The 13245-nt window shown below is 41.8% G+C and overlaps 1 protein-coding gene across 1 annotated transcript; it reads left to right on the top strand.

Moving 5' to 3' along the window:
• The first annotated feature begins 9565 nt into the window (after nucleotides 1-9565).
• On the top strand, nucleotides 9566-11121 carry dpm2 (dolichyl-phosphate mannosyltransferase subunit 2, regulatory). The gene is given in 7 exon segments (XM_034095534.2): nucleotides 9566-9580; nucleotides 9679-9818; nucleotides 10111-10285; nucleotides 10540-10579; nucleotides 10582-10605; nucleotides 10608-10640; nucleotides 10726-11121. Coding segments are annotated over 7 exon segments (483 nt in total). The 3' UTR covers nucleotides 10782-11121.
• The last annotated feature ends 2124 nt before the right edge of the window (nucleotides 11122-13245 follow it).

The raw sequence follows: 13245 nt of genomic DNA, 5'->3' as shown, positions 1-13245 counted from the left end.
ATATTGTGTATCTCACAGAGGCTGCTCTCATGAGGCAGCACAGAGCGTGTATTCATATGGCTGGCCATATGTAACCGTCCTTCCTCTGCACTTACTAAGTACTTTGAATCTGAATGCTCTTGTAAACTAAAGAAGAACGATGGATGTTGTGGTGATGTACTTGCTTCCTCTTGGGCTGTTAACCTTTGGCTAGATTCACTCCTATCCACGTCAAACCCAGGCTACTCCCTAAGTGCTCCCACTAAGCTGAGCTCAGAATGCAGACTATGAGTAGATCAGGACACGATGAAGACAGGCTGCGAATAAAGTTCATTAGAACTGCATTGTTTGGTTCAAGCAGCAGAAGAAGCCGTTAACGTCACTGATATATCACATCATGCAGCTGTTATGGCTGCTGTGTTAGCAAACTATTGGAAAGAGAACATTCATGAGGAATGTTTATGACCAGACACACTCTTTCTAGTTTGGTCTCAACCAAATCCTAAATCACATGTCTGACTCTTCCCCACGACATGCTTCTTTCTTCTATGTTCAGTTTGCTGCTGGATCGTAGGTCTTCTGAGATCTTCTTGTGGGGCAGGCTCACATCAGCAGATGCTTCTTGTGGGGCAGGCTCACATCAGCATATGCTTCTTGTGGGGCAGGCTCACATCAGCAGATGCTTCTTGTGGGGCAGGCTCACATCAGCAGATGCTTCTTGTGGGGCAGGGCTCACATCAGCAGATGCTTCTTGTGGGGCAGGCTCACATCAGCAGATGCTTCTTGTGGGGCAGGGCTCACATCAGCAGATGCTTCTTGTGGGGCAGGCTCACATCAGCAGATGCTTCTTGTGGGGCAGGCTCACATCAGCATATGCTTCTTGTGGGGCAGGCTCACATCAGCAGATGCTTCTTGTGGGGCAGGCTCACATCAGCAGATGCATCTTGTGGGGCAGGCTCACATCAGCAGATGCTTCTTGTGGGGCAGGCTCACATCAGCAGATGCTTCTTGTGGGGCAGGCTCACATCAGCAGATGCTTCTTGTGGGGCAGGCTCACATCAGCAGATGCTTCTTGCGTTAGCAAACTGAACATGTTTCATGTTTAAAAGTCATTATTATAAGTGGAAATAGCTTGAACGACACTTCTGATTAAAATGAGGTACTAACTCCTGACTGAATTAGCTTTTGTTAAAGTCAAGGGCTTTTCACTTTTTCCAACCTACTCTGTGAATGTTTGAATTATTTATTAATATGGACAAGAACAAAACAAGCATTTGTGTGCTATGAGCTAAAACCATATTTTAGAACACATGTGTATGTAAATGCAGGTTATTCACTTGTTCTTGCCACTGTAGTTCTGTTTCTGAGAGGAACAGCTTGTGAACTCTGTCCCTGTGTGGAGTTAACACTAGGGGGGGGGGGGGGGGGGTCTGAGTTCAGTCCCACAGCTGCAGCAGCACTAAGCCCTGTTGAACTCTGACACAGTACAGTAGATGCTCACCAGCAGGACTTGTGTGTGTGTTTCTGTATGTGCAGTGTGTGTATGGTCATGTCTGTGTGTGTGCCACTGTTTGCATGCTGGACATGCATGTTTGACTGACCTTTTGACCTTGGCTCTGGTCTATCAATCCCTGTAATAACTGCATAAACACTAGGACCAAGTGTAACATAGGGCATACTGGGGTGTCCCATGGGGGGATTTATCACAGCTGTCACATTATAACATGGAAATGATGGATATCGATACAGTTTAGTGCCAGGAAGAAGTCAACTAGTGGCCTACTTTCATTTCTGTTTCTTTAAACACATGCTTTTCTTTTTATTCCCCTCTTGTATGTATCATTTGATGGTTATGAATGCAGTTTTCTAGTCCCCCACCTGAACACACTGAAAAGGCTGTGTGGTGTTTCACTTAAAGGTCCCATGTCATGCTTTTCCGGGTACTACCCGTCCCCTTGTGTTATGAAGGTCTTTCTGCATGTAAACGGTCTGCAGAGTCACAGACCCTCAAAGTGCACCCTGTAGCGAGTAAAGCTCTAACACAGAGAAGACCTGTCTGCTGCCCCAGAACGCCTCGTTGGACATTTCTCTTTTTCCATTTGTTTCTCACACACCAGGACCTTTAGCGTAAATGTTCAACTAACAGGGAGTCCCATTGACTTGCATAGAGCTCCCTGAACGCTAGTAATAGACGAGTTGGGATGGCGGAGAAATGCTCTCCGCAGCAGACCCATTCTCACAGCGTTATAAACCTTTTTCTTTCTCAATATCAAGCCACACTTATTGTTTTTACTTCGGCTGTGAGTGTTTGTGTGCTCAGGATGAGTTTCGCGCTGTCTCGCTGTATCGCCGACCCGGAAACCACACCAGTAAGCCAGCTCACTGAGCTCCAACAAGCCGTTTAGGACAGAGTGAATAGCTGGTGAATACACAGAGATACTGTTTGAGAAACCAATGTGAGTTTGGAACATTGAACAATGTAAATCTATTCTAGTAGACCTCAACAATGGAACTATGATCAGTAGAAATGGCCGTGACATGGGACCTTTAATGAACCATGGTTACACATGTATCCATCTATTCTATTTCCTTTTCTCTTCAGTCCAGCGGGCTGCTCTGCAGATTATGTCCAGAACTATATGTAAAGGTTCATATTTGATGGTGAGGTGGGACTGAGGGTAAACAGTCTTTATTTACAGGGAGGGGTGGGGAGGCATACACAGGATAAAGGGAACTGTTGTGCTGGTGATTTGTTCTAGAAATGGTTCCTTTGTCATTGCCCATGTGTAACCTGCAAACTTATGAAATGCATTCATTGGTGAACTGGTTTGGGTTATAATGCATTTAGAGCTATTTTACTCTTTATTAGATTAGGTTCGAATCTTTGCTGAAAAGCTTATACAAATGATCTTTTCAAATTAAGTTTAGCTTTGAAAATGTGGACCTATACTTATCAAATTAGTAGACTTATATCAAATAAACCTTTATAAATATAAATGTTTAGCATTGCATATATGAAATAAAAAGTGTCTGTCTCCATGTTTGATACCTTTTATATGTTGTGCTCAGACATCAAACTGTGAATGAAAGGTCTTTTTTTCCATTTGTAACTCAGAAATACAAATGTTTTATCTCCATGTATCAAATGATTTGAAATACAAACCAAAGTGAAAAAGATCTGTGTTGTTAGTCAATGGGTAGAGGATTAACGATATGATTTGCATAAACATGCATACCAAATAAAATGGAATCATCACTATTGTGTTTTCATTTGGATTGATTTGTTTTTCATATACACTGCATGAGTGATGCCCCACACCGCTACAATCTAAGTATTGAATCTTCACAATATTACAAATAAAACAACATGGGAAAATGGGTTAATTCAACTACAAATACCAAATAGTCAGCATCGGAAAAATATTCAAACCCATTCATTATTTGCACATTCTTTGTCTTGCAGTTTTTATTTTTAATTGATCAAATATTTTTCAAATTACTCTATCCCCAATAACCCATAATGACTAAGAGAAAACGTGATTTAAGAACACATTGCAAATTGATTAGAAATCAAAAAGTGACCAGCTTGAGTGACTCAAACACATTTTAAATGAATTCTGAGTGTACTAAGAGATTTCAGTTTTTTTTTAAATGTGCTAAAATGTATTTAAACCCTTTCACACTGTGTCCTCATTCTTTAATCTGAATTGACTATCATTACTATTTTATTATGTGTAACATACAGTAAAATTGTGTCTTGACAAAAAAAAGGCCCACTAACTAGTCTGTCACATCATTGGCACTCTTCTTCAGTCCACCCTTGCTAAGCTACAGAGGGAGGTGCAGTTCTGAAAAAAACTAGTAAATTAACCTTAAGATATTTCTAACTGCTACATGGTCAAATTGCATGTAATTTAAATACAAAATATTAGAAAATGGCTATGGTGATGTGATGATGGTTATGTTACGTTAGGTACGGATTTGAAGATCACAACTCAGATACAATGTTCCAAAAGTTCAGTTTAATCAAGGCAGCAACAGGCAGGGTCAAAACCAGGAAATCCAGCAGTCAGGAAATAAATCTAATAATGGGGGCGGGCAGGAAAATCAACGTCCAAAATCAGACATGCAACGTCCAAACCGGGCAGAACAGATGCTGCGAATCAACCTGAAACACTGGCAAGCTTGGCAAAACACAAGACAATCTGGCAGAGGACAAGTGAGAGGGAGGTGGGATATACTATATTGTGGGGCTCATGAGGAAATGTGAGGGAATGAGCTGATTACAAGAGCTGGGAGGAAGGCAGGGTCTGAAATGACAGGACAGTTATTGAGATGCGAAACCAAAATCGACTATGAGAGGGTTAGTGTTTGTTATAGGTCAAATTAAGTAATACATCAATACAATATTTTAAATATATACTTGTGCACTGTTCATGACGATGCAGTAGCATCATTTCTTCAGAACATGTGTTTTGCAGGTCCCCCAGTAGGGGGCAGCAGAGACCTTCAGAAGCTTCTGTTCTGCCGGATATTTCTACAGGAAGAAGAACGTTGCAGGAAACGTCGCCAGCAAAATGGTAGAAAGATAATCTGATTAACCCTCTGTGATTACATTATACCATGAATTTCTGCAGAAAGTTAAGAAAAAAGCACGACTGAGTGTTGTGCTGAAGTGAAGCAGAGCGGCTAAGTGCAGAGCTAACTCTGCCGCTAATTTCACTTCAGAGCAACAGTCGAGACCATTCATGTAGATCTATTTTAGCTTCGTCAAATAAATCGAATTGTACGTCATTATCATTAACTTATTGTCTCTGTTCCGGTATACAACTTTGCGTGTACTGACCGTAAACAGCGACAGCTTCACAGTTCTCTCAATTGAAAAACAAGTTTGGTCGAGATGTTCCGAAGCAGTCATTGATGGAGAACTGACCGGAGAAGCTGCTCCTGTCAGAGCCCTGTCCAGAGAGACATATTATGTCCTGTAGGGAAGGGGACCAGGCCAGCGTTGTAGCCTACTGGAAATAACGTTTCTAATAAAGGGGTTTATTTATTTTAAAAGCCGACATTTTGGTAGATAAATGTACTACATTTACAGAATAAGAATCAGGCGTAGGTTTACACATACGAGGAATTTGCCTTGGTGTGTATGATGCACACATAAACACAGTTAAAGAAGATAAATTGTAAAAAAAAGAAAACTATTATCACAATTTGTTTTAAACTATTATAACATGAAAAGAACATAGCAGTGGCTCAGTCAGTAGGGGCTTGGACTGTGGTGAGCCGCCGGGTCGCCGGTTCCTACGGTGGCTGAGAAGTGCAATCGACAATTACAAAGTGTGAAACACTTTAACAAAGCTTGAGACACATTTACATTTTATAAAACAAATTTACATTTTATAAAACAAATTTACATTTTATAAAACAAATGTACATGTTATAAAACAAATGTACATGTTATAAAACAAATGTACATGTTATAAAACAAAATGACATTAGCGAAACTCTTTTGCCAACACTGAGACAAATTTACAAGTGCCGAAACACTTTAACAAACTAGAGAATCAAACCGGAAAGGGAATGCCCATCATACCAGAAGTGACGTGCAATTGATTGACACAAACTTAAGTTTGTTTTGGCGGATAGACCGGATGGAGTGTGTTTATGGTCGTTAAACATGTTTAGTCCGTTCTGTGGAAACCACCCGGGCCAAGTGACATGGTTTTGCTCATCACGAGAAAGTTACAGGTTCGCTAAGTAGGAAGTGGAGCTGTGCCTTTACACACAGCCTTCGCTGTGTTTACCTTCATGAGACAGCTAAAGAGCGACTGCAGGCTGCTTCATTTTAAGCACACACACACCTCCACACACACACACACACACACACACACACACACACACACACAACACACACACACACACACACAACACACACACACACACACACACACCACACACACACACACACACCTCCCATAGGTGCATGCGTATGTTCCCAAATGGATTGAATGTGTTTCATCTTAATCTGGATGTAGTGCTCAGCGCTGTCGGAGTGCAGGGGAGCACTGCAGTCACCTCAGCCGTCTCTCGCGTTCGCTTGGTCAAATCAGCAGCTCTTCATGTTGAGTGTGCGATTAATCACGCCTTTACGGTAATCGCCGAGAATCGGCACTGACTGAGTACACGAGTAAAAGATTGCATGTTTTTGTGCTATATTTGCGATAAAAATATGTTTTACCATAAGTTCTTAATACAACTGACACTGTTGGACTCTACTTGTTTGACTGCTACCACAAATACAATGAAGTACTTTTACTGTGTACTTTTTGAGTATAATCATTCATGTATTTTGCTATATTTGTTGAGTGATAAAATGATTTGTTACCATAAGTTCTACATGAAATTGATACTGTTGGACTCTTTTGCAAAAAAACATTTTATCCCTCATCAAATATACCAGAATACATGAATTATTGTACTCAGGACGGGAGTTTAAGTATTACTCAAAAAGTACACAGACGGCTGAGTTGAACGCAGGCATTCCCTTTCCAGTTTGATTCTCTAGTTTTCACCTCCTGGGTCCTGGGCCCCTGGGCCCCTGGGCACCACAGCCCTTTAATAAAGAGCCTCTTACATACAATTAGGGCTGTGCGATTATGGCAAAAATCATAATCACGATTATTTGGGTCAATAATTGATATCACGATTATTTTGACGATTATTCATTGTCCATTTATTGAACTTTAAAACGAATAATATTTTACCAATAAACAAGATCAACAAATATGTTGGAGCGCACTTCCAAAACCATACTAAACATATATTATTAATATGATAAATAAAAAATAAATTAGACCAAAATAAATTAAATCAAATCTGATGCAGTGCACTGTCACAACCTGCTGAAAACTCCTTAACATATAGCCAACATGTTGGTCAAACATATTCAACATATTCCACTCAGTTAAACGTTGAAGGCTGGCCAACCGTCATGGTCCAGAAGTAACAGGAAATAAATGTTGAACTACAATTTAAGACCAAATAAAAATGTTTAGGCCACCATGGCAAATGCTGGTAGGGCTGCTCATGTCATCTCTTAAAGATTGTTTGCAAGAAACACCAGCCTGTTGACATGGTCTGGTTTCAGAGATGAGCGCAGGCAGGTGACAAGCCACCTGTACTGAAGACCCTCAGCCACGCCCCGACACATGGGGTGACGCCGGCCAATCACAAAGCTTTGATGCGTTCAAGTGCATTATTCTGGCACAGGAAGATTATGTTAGAGGGCATTAACGATAAAACAGAATATTGTTGTTCTATTTTTAGACACATCTCGCGATCGACTGGTTGGGCACCCCTCGTTAAAGTAGTCAGCTGAAGCCACATCTCTCTCAACTTCCCCACGGCATGTGTCATATAGTGCAGGCAGCGCAGACCTGCTGAAATAATACCGAGACGGCATCGCGTCACGCTTGTCCAACGTGTTGACAAGTTGCTTGAAGCCCTGGTTGCTAACAGTGCTAACTGGGCACATGTCTTTAGCGATGTGAAACGTAATGACAAAGTACTTGCAAATAGTGGAAATAGTTTTACCCTTCTTTTTAACGAGTTGCTGCTCTTGTTCTGACGTCTTCGCTCGCGCTGAACACTCACAACACATGTCACTCCCACGTGGCCGAGTGGGCTTTTAGGGAGGGGCGAAAGCGCACCCAGCAAAATAATCGTATTTTGTCAATTATGCTGTTTTCATAATCGTCGCAAGCCATAATCGTAATCGCGATTAAAATACAATTAATTGCACAGTCCTACGTTCTAGTCACTTTTCGCTATTGCTTGATACAACTTTTATTTGCCGTACTCGCCTTTAACTGTTAGCTCAGGTTAATCTCGCCCCCATCCGACGTAAGCGTGACGTATCAAATAACGTATCGTAGAAGCGTTCTTGCTTCTAGACCGAACATTTTTTGGTGCTTGAAACAAACCGGATTCCGGAGCTTAGAGCCGGCTCCGCTGCGGTGTGAACAGCTACTACTACTACGAAGCAGGATTTTCGCTTGGCGGCTAAATTCAGGGAAAACTCCGGCTTTCCGGTCCTACGAAGCTGGTTCTCTTCTTAGCGGCTAGATCTCCATGGTAATATATGCTAAGCAGCTAACCTGGTCGGGACCAGGTTAGGTTGCAGGCTAAGAGCTCAACTCAGTGAAAGCACCGCCTGCTGACCAATCAGAGCTCAGTGTGCGGAGTTTAAAGCGATCAAGTCATATCACAGGAGAAAGGAAATACAGAAAAACTGCCGTCGCAGGAAAGACGGCCGGCAGAAATCACCGACTGTGTGAACGTGAACATGAATAGAATATCACCTCCATCTTCAGAGCAATCTGACTATTATAACATTAGCGTTAAGAAAGCTTACTTAAATATCGGCCACAACATAAGTAACCGGATCAGAGTACATTAAGTACAGTCCGCGGCATATCACTTCATAATGTATCATATATCTCCTGATCTGAGTCAGCTGAGCCGTATCTGGCCGTGCAACACTCACAGTGTCACAGACTGGATGCAGAAGTATTATTTTAAGCAACACATTAAGTTGAGGAAACACTCGAGACAAATGTAATTGAAGTCAGATCGTGTTTTAGACGGGGCAGTGATATCATAAACCTGTTAATGTACGCATTCAAACACGTGTTCTGTTCCCAGCTGTGTTCACCTTGCAGGTGCAGCTATGTGGCTTTGATCCTGATCAAGTGTTTAAGTCATGGATGTTTAAAGTTTAACTTCTTCATATTTGACTAGTATTAAAGTTCACTTTTCATTCAGGAAGTATGACGCTGCGCTGTCAGTATGCTTCTCCATGTTTGTGATTGGTCGAATGCTCCAGATACCACCCCTTTCATGTGAACGCGCACCTAACTAGATAGGACACGGCTGGCTTGAGCGATCCACTTGATAACCCGCGTCGTAGTACCGTTTAGCGAGAGCGCGTATGTTTTGGATTAGGCCAACCGGCTAACTCAAACATACCAGGTTAGGTTGAACCAGCTTCGTAGAACAGGCCCCAGGACTACATACAATGAATGGCCCTGTCCAATCTGTCACCAGTTGATGACTTCATGGTGGAGAGGTAGATAAAGGGACGTTTCATTCCAACTGCCCAGCCACTTCAAACTGTGGCAGGTGACTCAAGAAATAGTCGTGTCGTACTACTCCACTCTGTGGTACAAATTATTTAGACGTTTTTTTGATTGCACCAAGGAGGACCTCAGATTTTCTCGTCGGTTCCGAAACACACTACAGTGACTTTGTACAGTACGTCACTCTGAATACTCATAATTCCCAACCGTTCTCCACCCAGTAGTATGTTTTAAATGTACATCCTTTCACAGCTATGAAGTAACAAGCCCGTCTGAGTCTGTCTTATTGCGGAGCTCTGTACTGGAAACAAAGAGACTTGCGCTGGTCAATAACTTGCCTGTTAATGGTCTAGAAATGTATATTAAATAAACGTTTTGTTATTGTTGTTTTGCTTTCAGTGACCCATCAGGCGACTGACTATTGTATTACTGCTACTTTAGTTCTGATGCACAAGCTCGCAGTGAGCCGATCTGATGATGCAGAGTGAAGTGCATGGTTGAGTGTATGGTTTAAATAAATCCCTGACTGGACCAGAACCTGTGTCGCCTTCTGGCTCAGTCGAGGGAGCATGCTCCTGAGGTTGTAAAGGGTGGCAGTAAAGGACAGCTGGTCGGTGTGGTAGCTGAGGGGAGAGAAGCCATACGAGCAGAGACGGAGCGAAGGGAACTGGCGTGCAGAGAAAAGAAGAGCGGACCCCTGTGATGAGTTGAAAAAGAACTCGGGTGTTTCCCAAGTCGTCGTGCAGGTGCAGTCTTTGAGCCCTGAACCAAATTAAACTTAGAAATAATTGTGTTAAGATTTCTTATAAATATTTAATTAGAAACTAAACGTCAGGTTTTTTGGGCTCTGCTGCTTCAATTTTCACCATTCGATTTGATCCCTTGCACCTCAACTGTCACCTCTCTTAATGGAAGTGCACAATTACGTAAAAGTCAAAAACAATATAGTCTGCTATTAGGATCAGAACCGTGACCCATAATTAAGTCCAAGTTGGTCTGAAGAATTATCACAAAGAGATCGGTCGGTCATATGTGCGACATATAACAACTCCAGATGCACTCTGCTCTTCTTTCAGGCCACAGGAGTGGATCAGGCAGTCGGCATGAGTCTGGTTGTCTTCAGCCTCCTGCTGTTTGCATACTACTCCGTCTGGGTCATCATCCTGGTAGGTTCTGTAACGTCCTTACATCCCTATAAAACAGCCGCATTACAACACAAGATGGAAGTTAATTTCACACATGTCAGAACCTGTCTGCTGTGTCCACACACACAGACCAGTATGCCTATCCTTTCTCCCTAAATATATTCATTTCATGTTTTTACACTTTTACTTTTTAATAACAATGTAAGTCTCTTTAGACCATATTTAAAAAACAATGTAATATTACATGTATGATGTTGTATGTCGTTCTTTTCCAGCCTTTCATGGACAGTGATCACATTCTGCATACGTATTTCTTCCTCGGGAGTACTCGGTCATTCTGCCGGCATTGCAGCAGTAATACTTCTTCTCTGTATAGGTGAGTACACACTCAAGTATTCTCATTAAAATATGCACTCCAAGCCATCTAATACCAACTTGATACCACTCTTATGTCCTCACAGGGGCCTTCACTGCAGTGATCATGTGGAAGAACCGCAAGCCAAAGAAAGTGGACTGATCTCCGGATGTCAGAGTGACTGCTGTGGATTTAACAATGTGAAAATAGCCTGGATGCAGAACACTCTGTGGTGTGCCTACAAGAGAAATCATACCTCCAACATATCATTTCTAAGGAACAACTGCAAAATGATATTAAGTGAAAGAAAAAACAACGATGTTTCCTTATATTTTAGTACAGTAAAAGTCAGTGTCTATGTTTTAAAGTGTTGAATTTAAAAACCTTCACCTTGGTGCCCGAGTGGCAGTAAACTACACTGAGAACGGCTTAAAGCTAAAGATGGACGGCACCAATGAGAATAACTTGAAACAACACATTAAAACATGCCATGATGTCATCACTCGACTTTTTTTATTGTCACTCGCTGTGTTTTTCTATCGGGCGCTAGGCAGTAGACTGTTAGCAGGAATTCATTTAGCTCAAGGCTCTGAGGTGTTTTATCAAAGTTATATTTAATAGACCAAGATGGAATTAGCATCCAGCTGATAACCCTTCAGACCAACCACTGCAACGCGAGAACTTGTCAGTATTTTGGACTTCACAGCCGTCTCAAAAGATTGATGTCACTTCCACCTGTTCAGATACCATTCAGAAACAAAAGAAGACAACCCTGATAATAAGACCACAGCCCCCTGCCCAGGTTATAGAGCAGTCAGAAACATATCTTAACTGATTAAGATCTCACTCAATACAGCCTTGAAATTGATTAAATGGTTTGAATTGTTCCCGACCAAGGACACATACACATGGGAATTCTTCATTTAGGTGGTGCCTCACTTTCAGGCCTCCCATAATGCATTACTCTCTGCAGGATCTAATGTTACACCGTTACTCTCCAGACCAAAGAAAATCTAATGTTGTGAATATGTATTGTCTTGTTCTCAATATGGATCTCAGATAGAAGGAGGTGAAATATACCTTCCTGTGGTAACAATGACAACATGTTTGACTTGATTAGAAGCAGCACAGGTCTTCAAATATGTAAATAGTGACACTGTTTCAATTGTATAGGGTAGTGAAGTTTGAATTATGTTAATTATTTTGAAAATAAGCAAACATTTTGTCTGGCTTAAATAAATTGAGGCTGGTGACGGGGCCAGTTGTGCTTTTTATATGTTCAATAAAATGTCGATGCTGGGAATCGTCTCCATATTGCAGTATTTGATATGCAGTAGCTCCAATAGCCACACTTGATACATATGCTATTGGTCGTATCTGTAGCTTCAGCAAAGTCATGTTTTCCAGTGCTGCATATCACTCCGTCCTCACTGCGTTTAAAACGGGGAAATGACTGCTGAAACAGTGCACTGAGTTAAACAAATGTATTTTGGCCTTTTAGTCGTATTTGTATTTAGTCGTTTAAAAAAATATATGTAATATGCTTTATTACTGTAAAGGTAGATATTGACATTTGGACGCCGACTTCGAAGGCGAAGAAGAAGTGTGCCACATTTTATTTACAGCGAGGAGAGGAGACATCAAATATGAACTTTTTTCCCCAGTGATTTGCTGGAGAAGGATAGCTGGACCACCGCCAGGATCCATGAGTCAGCATGGCAACAAACCCACACATGTTTTAGATTTATTCCAACATTGTCTGAGGTATTTTGTAATGCAGTGATAGTTTTGTGGCAAATATTGTGTTGTAACCTGGCCCTATGATAACAGGAAGGGTTTCTTTCCAATAATGTTATTTAGGAAAAGACTGAGACAAATTATGTTACACATTATTTAGTTAATTATTTTTAGTTAATTTCTTATTTTCAGTTACTTTGGCTCAAGTTACAGCACAGCCTTTGCTGTAGCACTATTAGCCCCCCCCCCACAAAAAAACTATACTGCGTTTAGTTTTTTTGTGGGGGGGGCTAATAGTGCTACAGCAAAGGCTGTGCTGTAACTTGAGCCAAAGTAACTGAAAATAAGAAATTAACTAAAATGTAAGTAAGTAATTGACGCACATTATTTGACGTAAACACCAGTAATGGTATCTTATGGGGTTCTTAGCGTGTGATGACTGTATACTGAACTAAAGTGCTGTACTCGTGAACACTGTTGCGTCTCCTTTGTCCTCAATTACATGTGGCCTATCATTAAGTAGGCTAATTGCCCTCCCCGCAAGTAAAATTGATCTAGGACCGCCACTGTGTGTGTGGTGTGTGTGTGTGTGTGTGTGTGTGTGTGTGTGTGTGGTGTGTGTGTGTGTGTGTGTGTGTGTGTGTGTGTGTGTGCGTGCGTGCGTGCGTGCGTGCGTGCGTGCGTGCGTGCGTGCGTGCGTGCGTGCGTGCGTGTGTGTGTGTGTGTGTGTGTGTGTGTGGTGTGTGTGAGTTCTGTTGCAGTGGATGTGCAGGGTGCTGCTGTGTGTGGGTGTGACCGCTGCGCGAGACCACGAAGGCTTCTCAATTCTCTAATTTCCCCTCCTATCCTCGTATCTTAGTCCCGCCCACAGGAGATGCGAGCGGAGGAT

Source organism: Pseudochaenichthys georgianus, chromosome 12 (assembly GCF_902827115.2).
Source record: "Pseudochaenichthys georgianus chromosome 12, fPseGeo1.2, whole genome shotgun sequence".
Taxonomy (NCBI): Eukaryota; Metazoa; Chordata; class Actinopteri; order Perciformes; family Channichthyidae; genus Pseudochaenichthys; species Pseudochaenichthys georgianus.
This window is presented reverse-complemented; position numbering and strand designations above follow the sequence as displayed.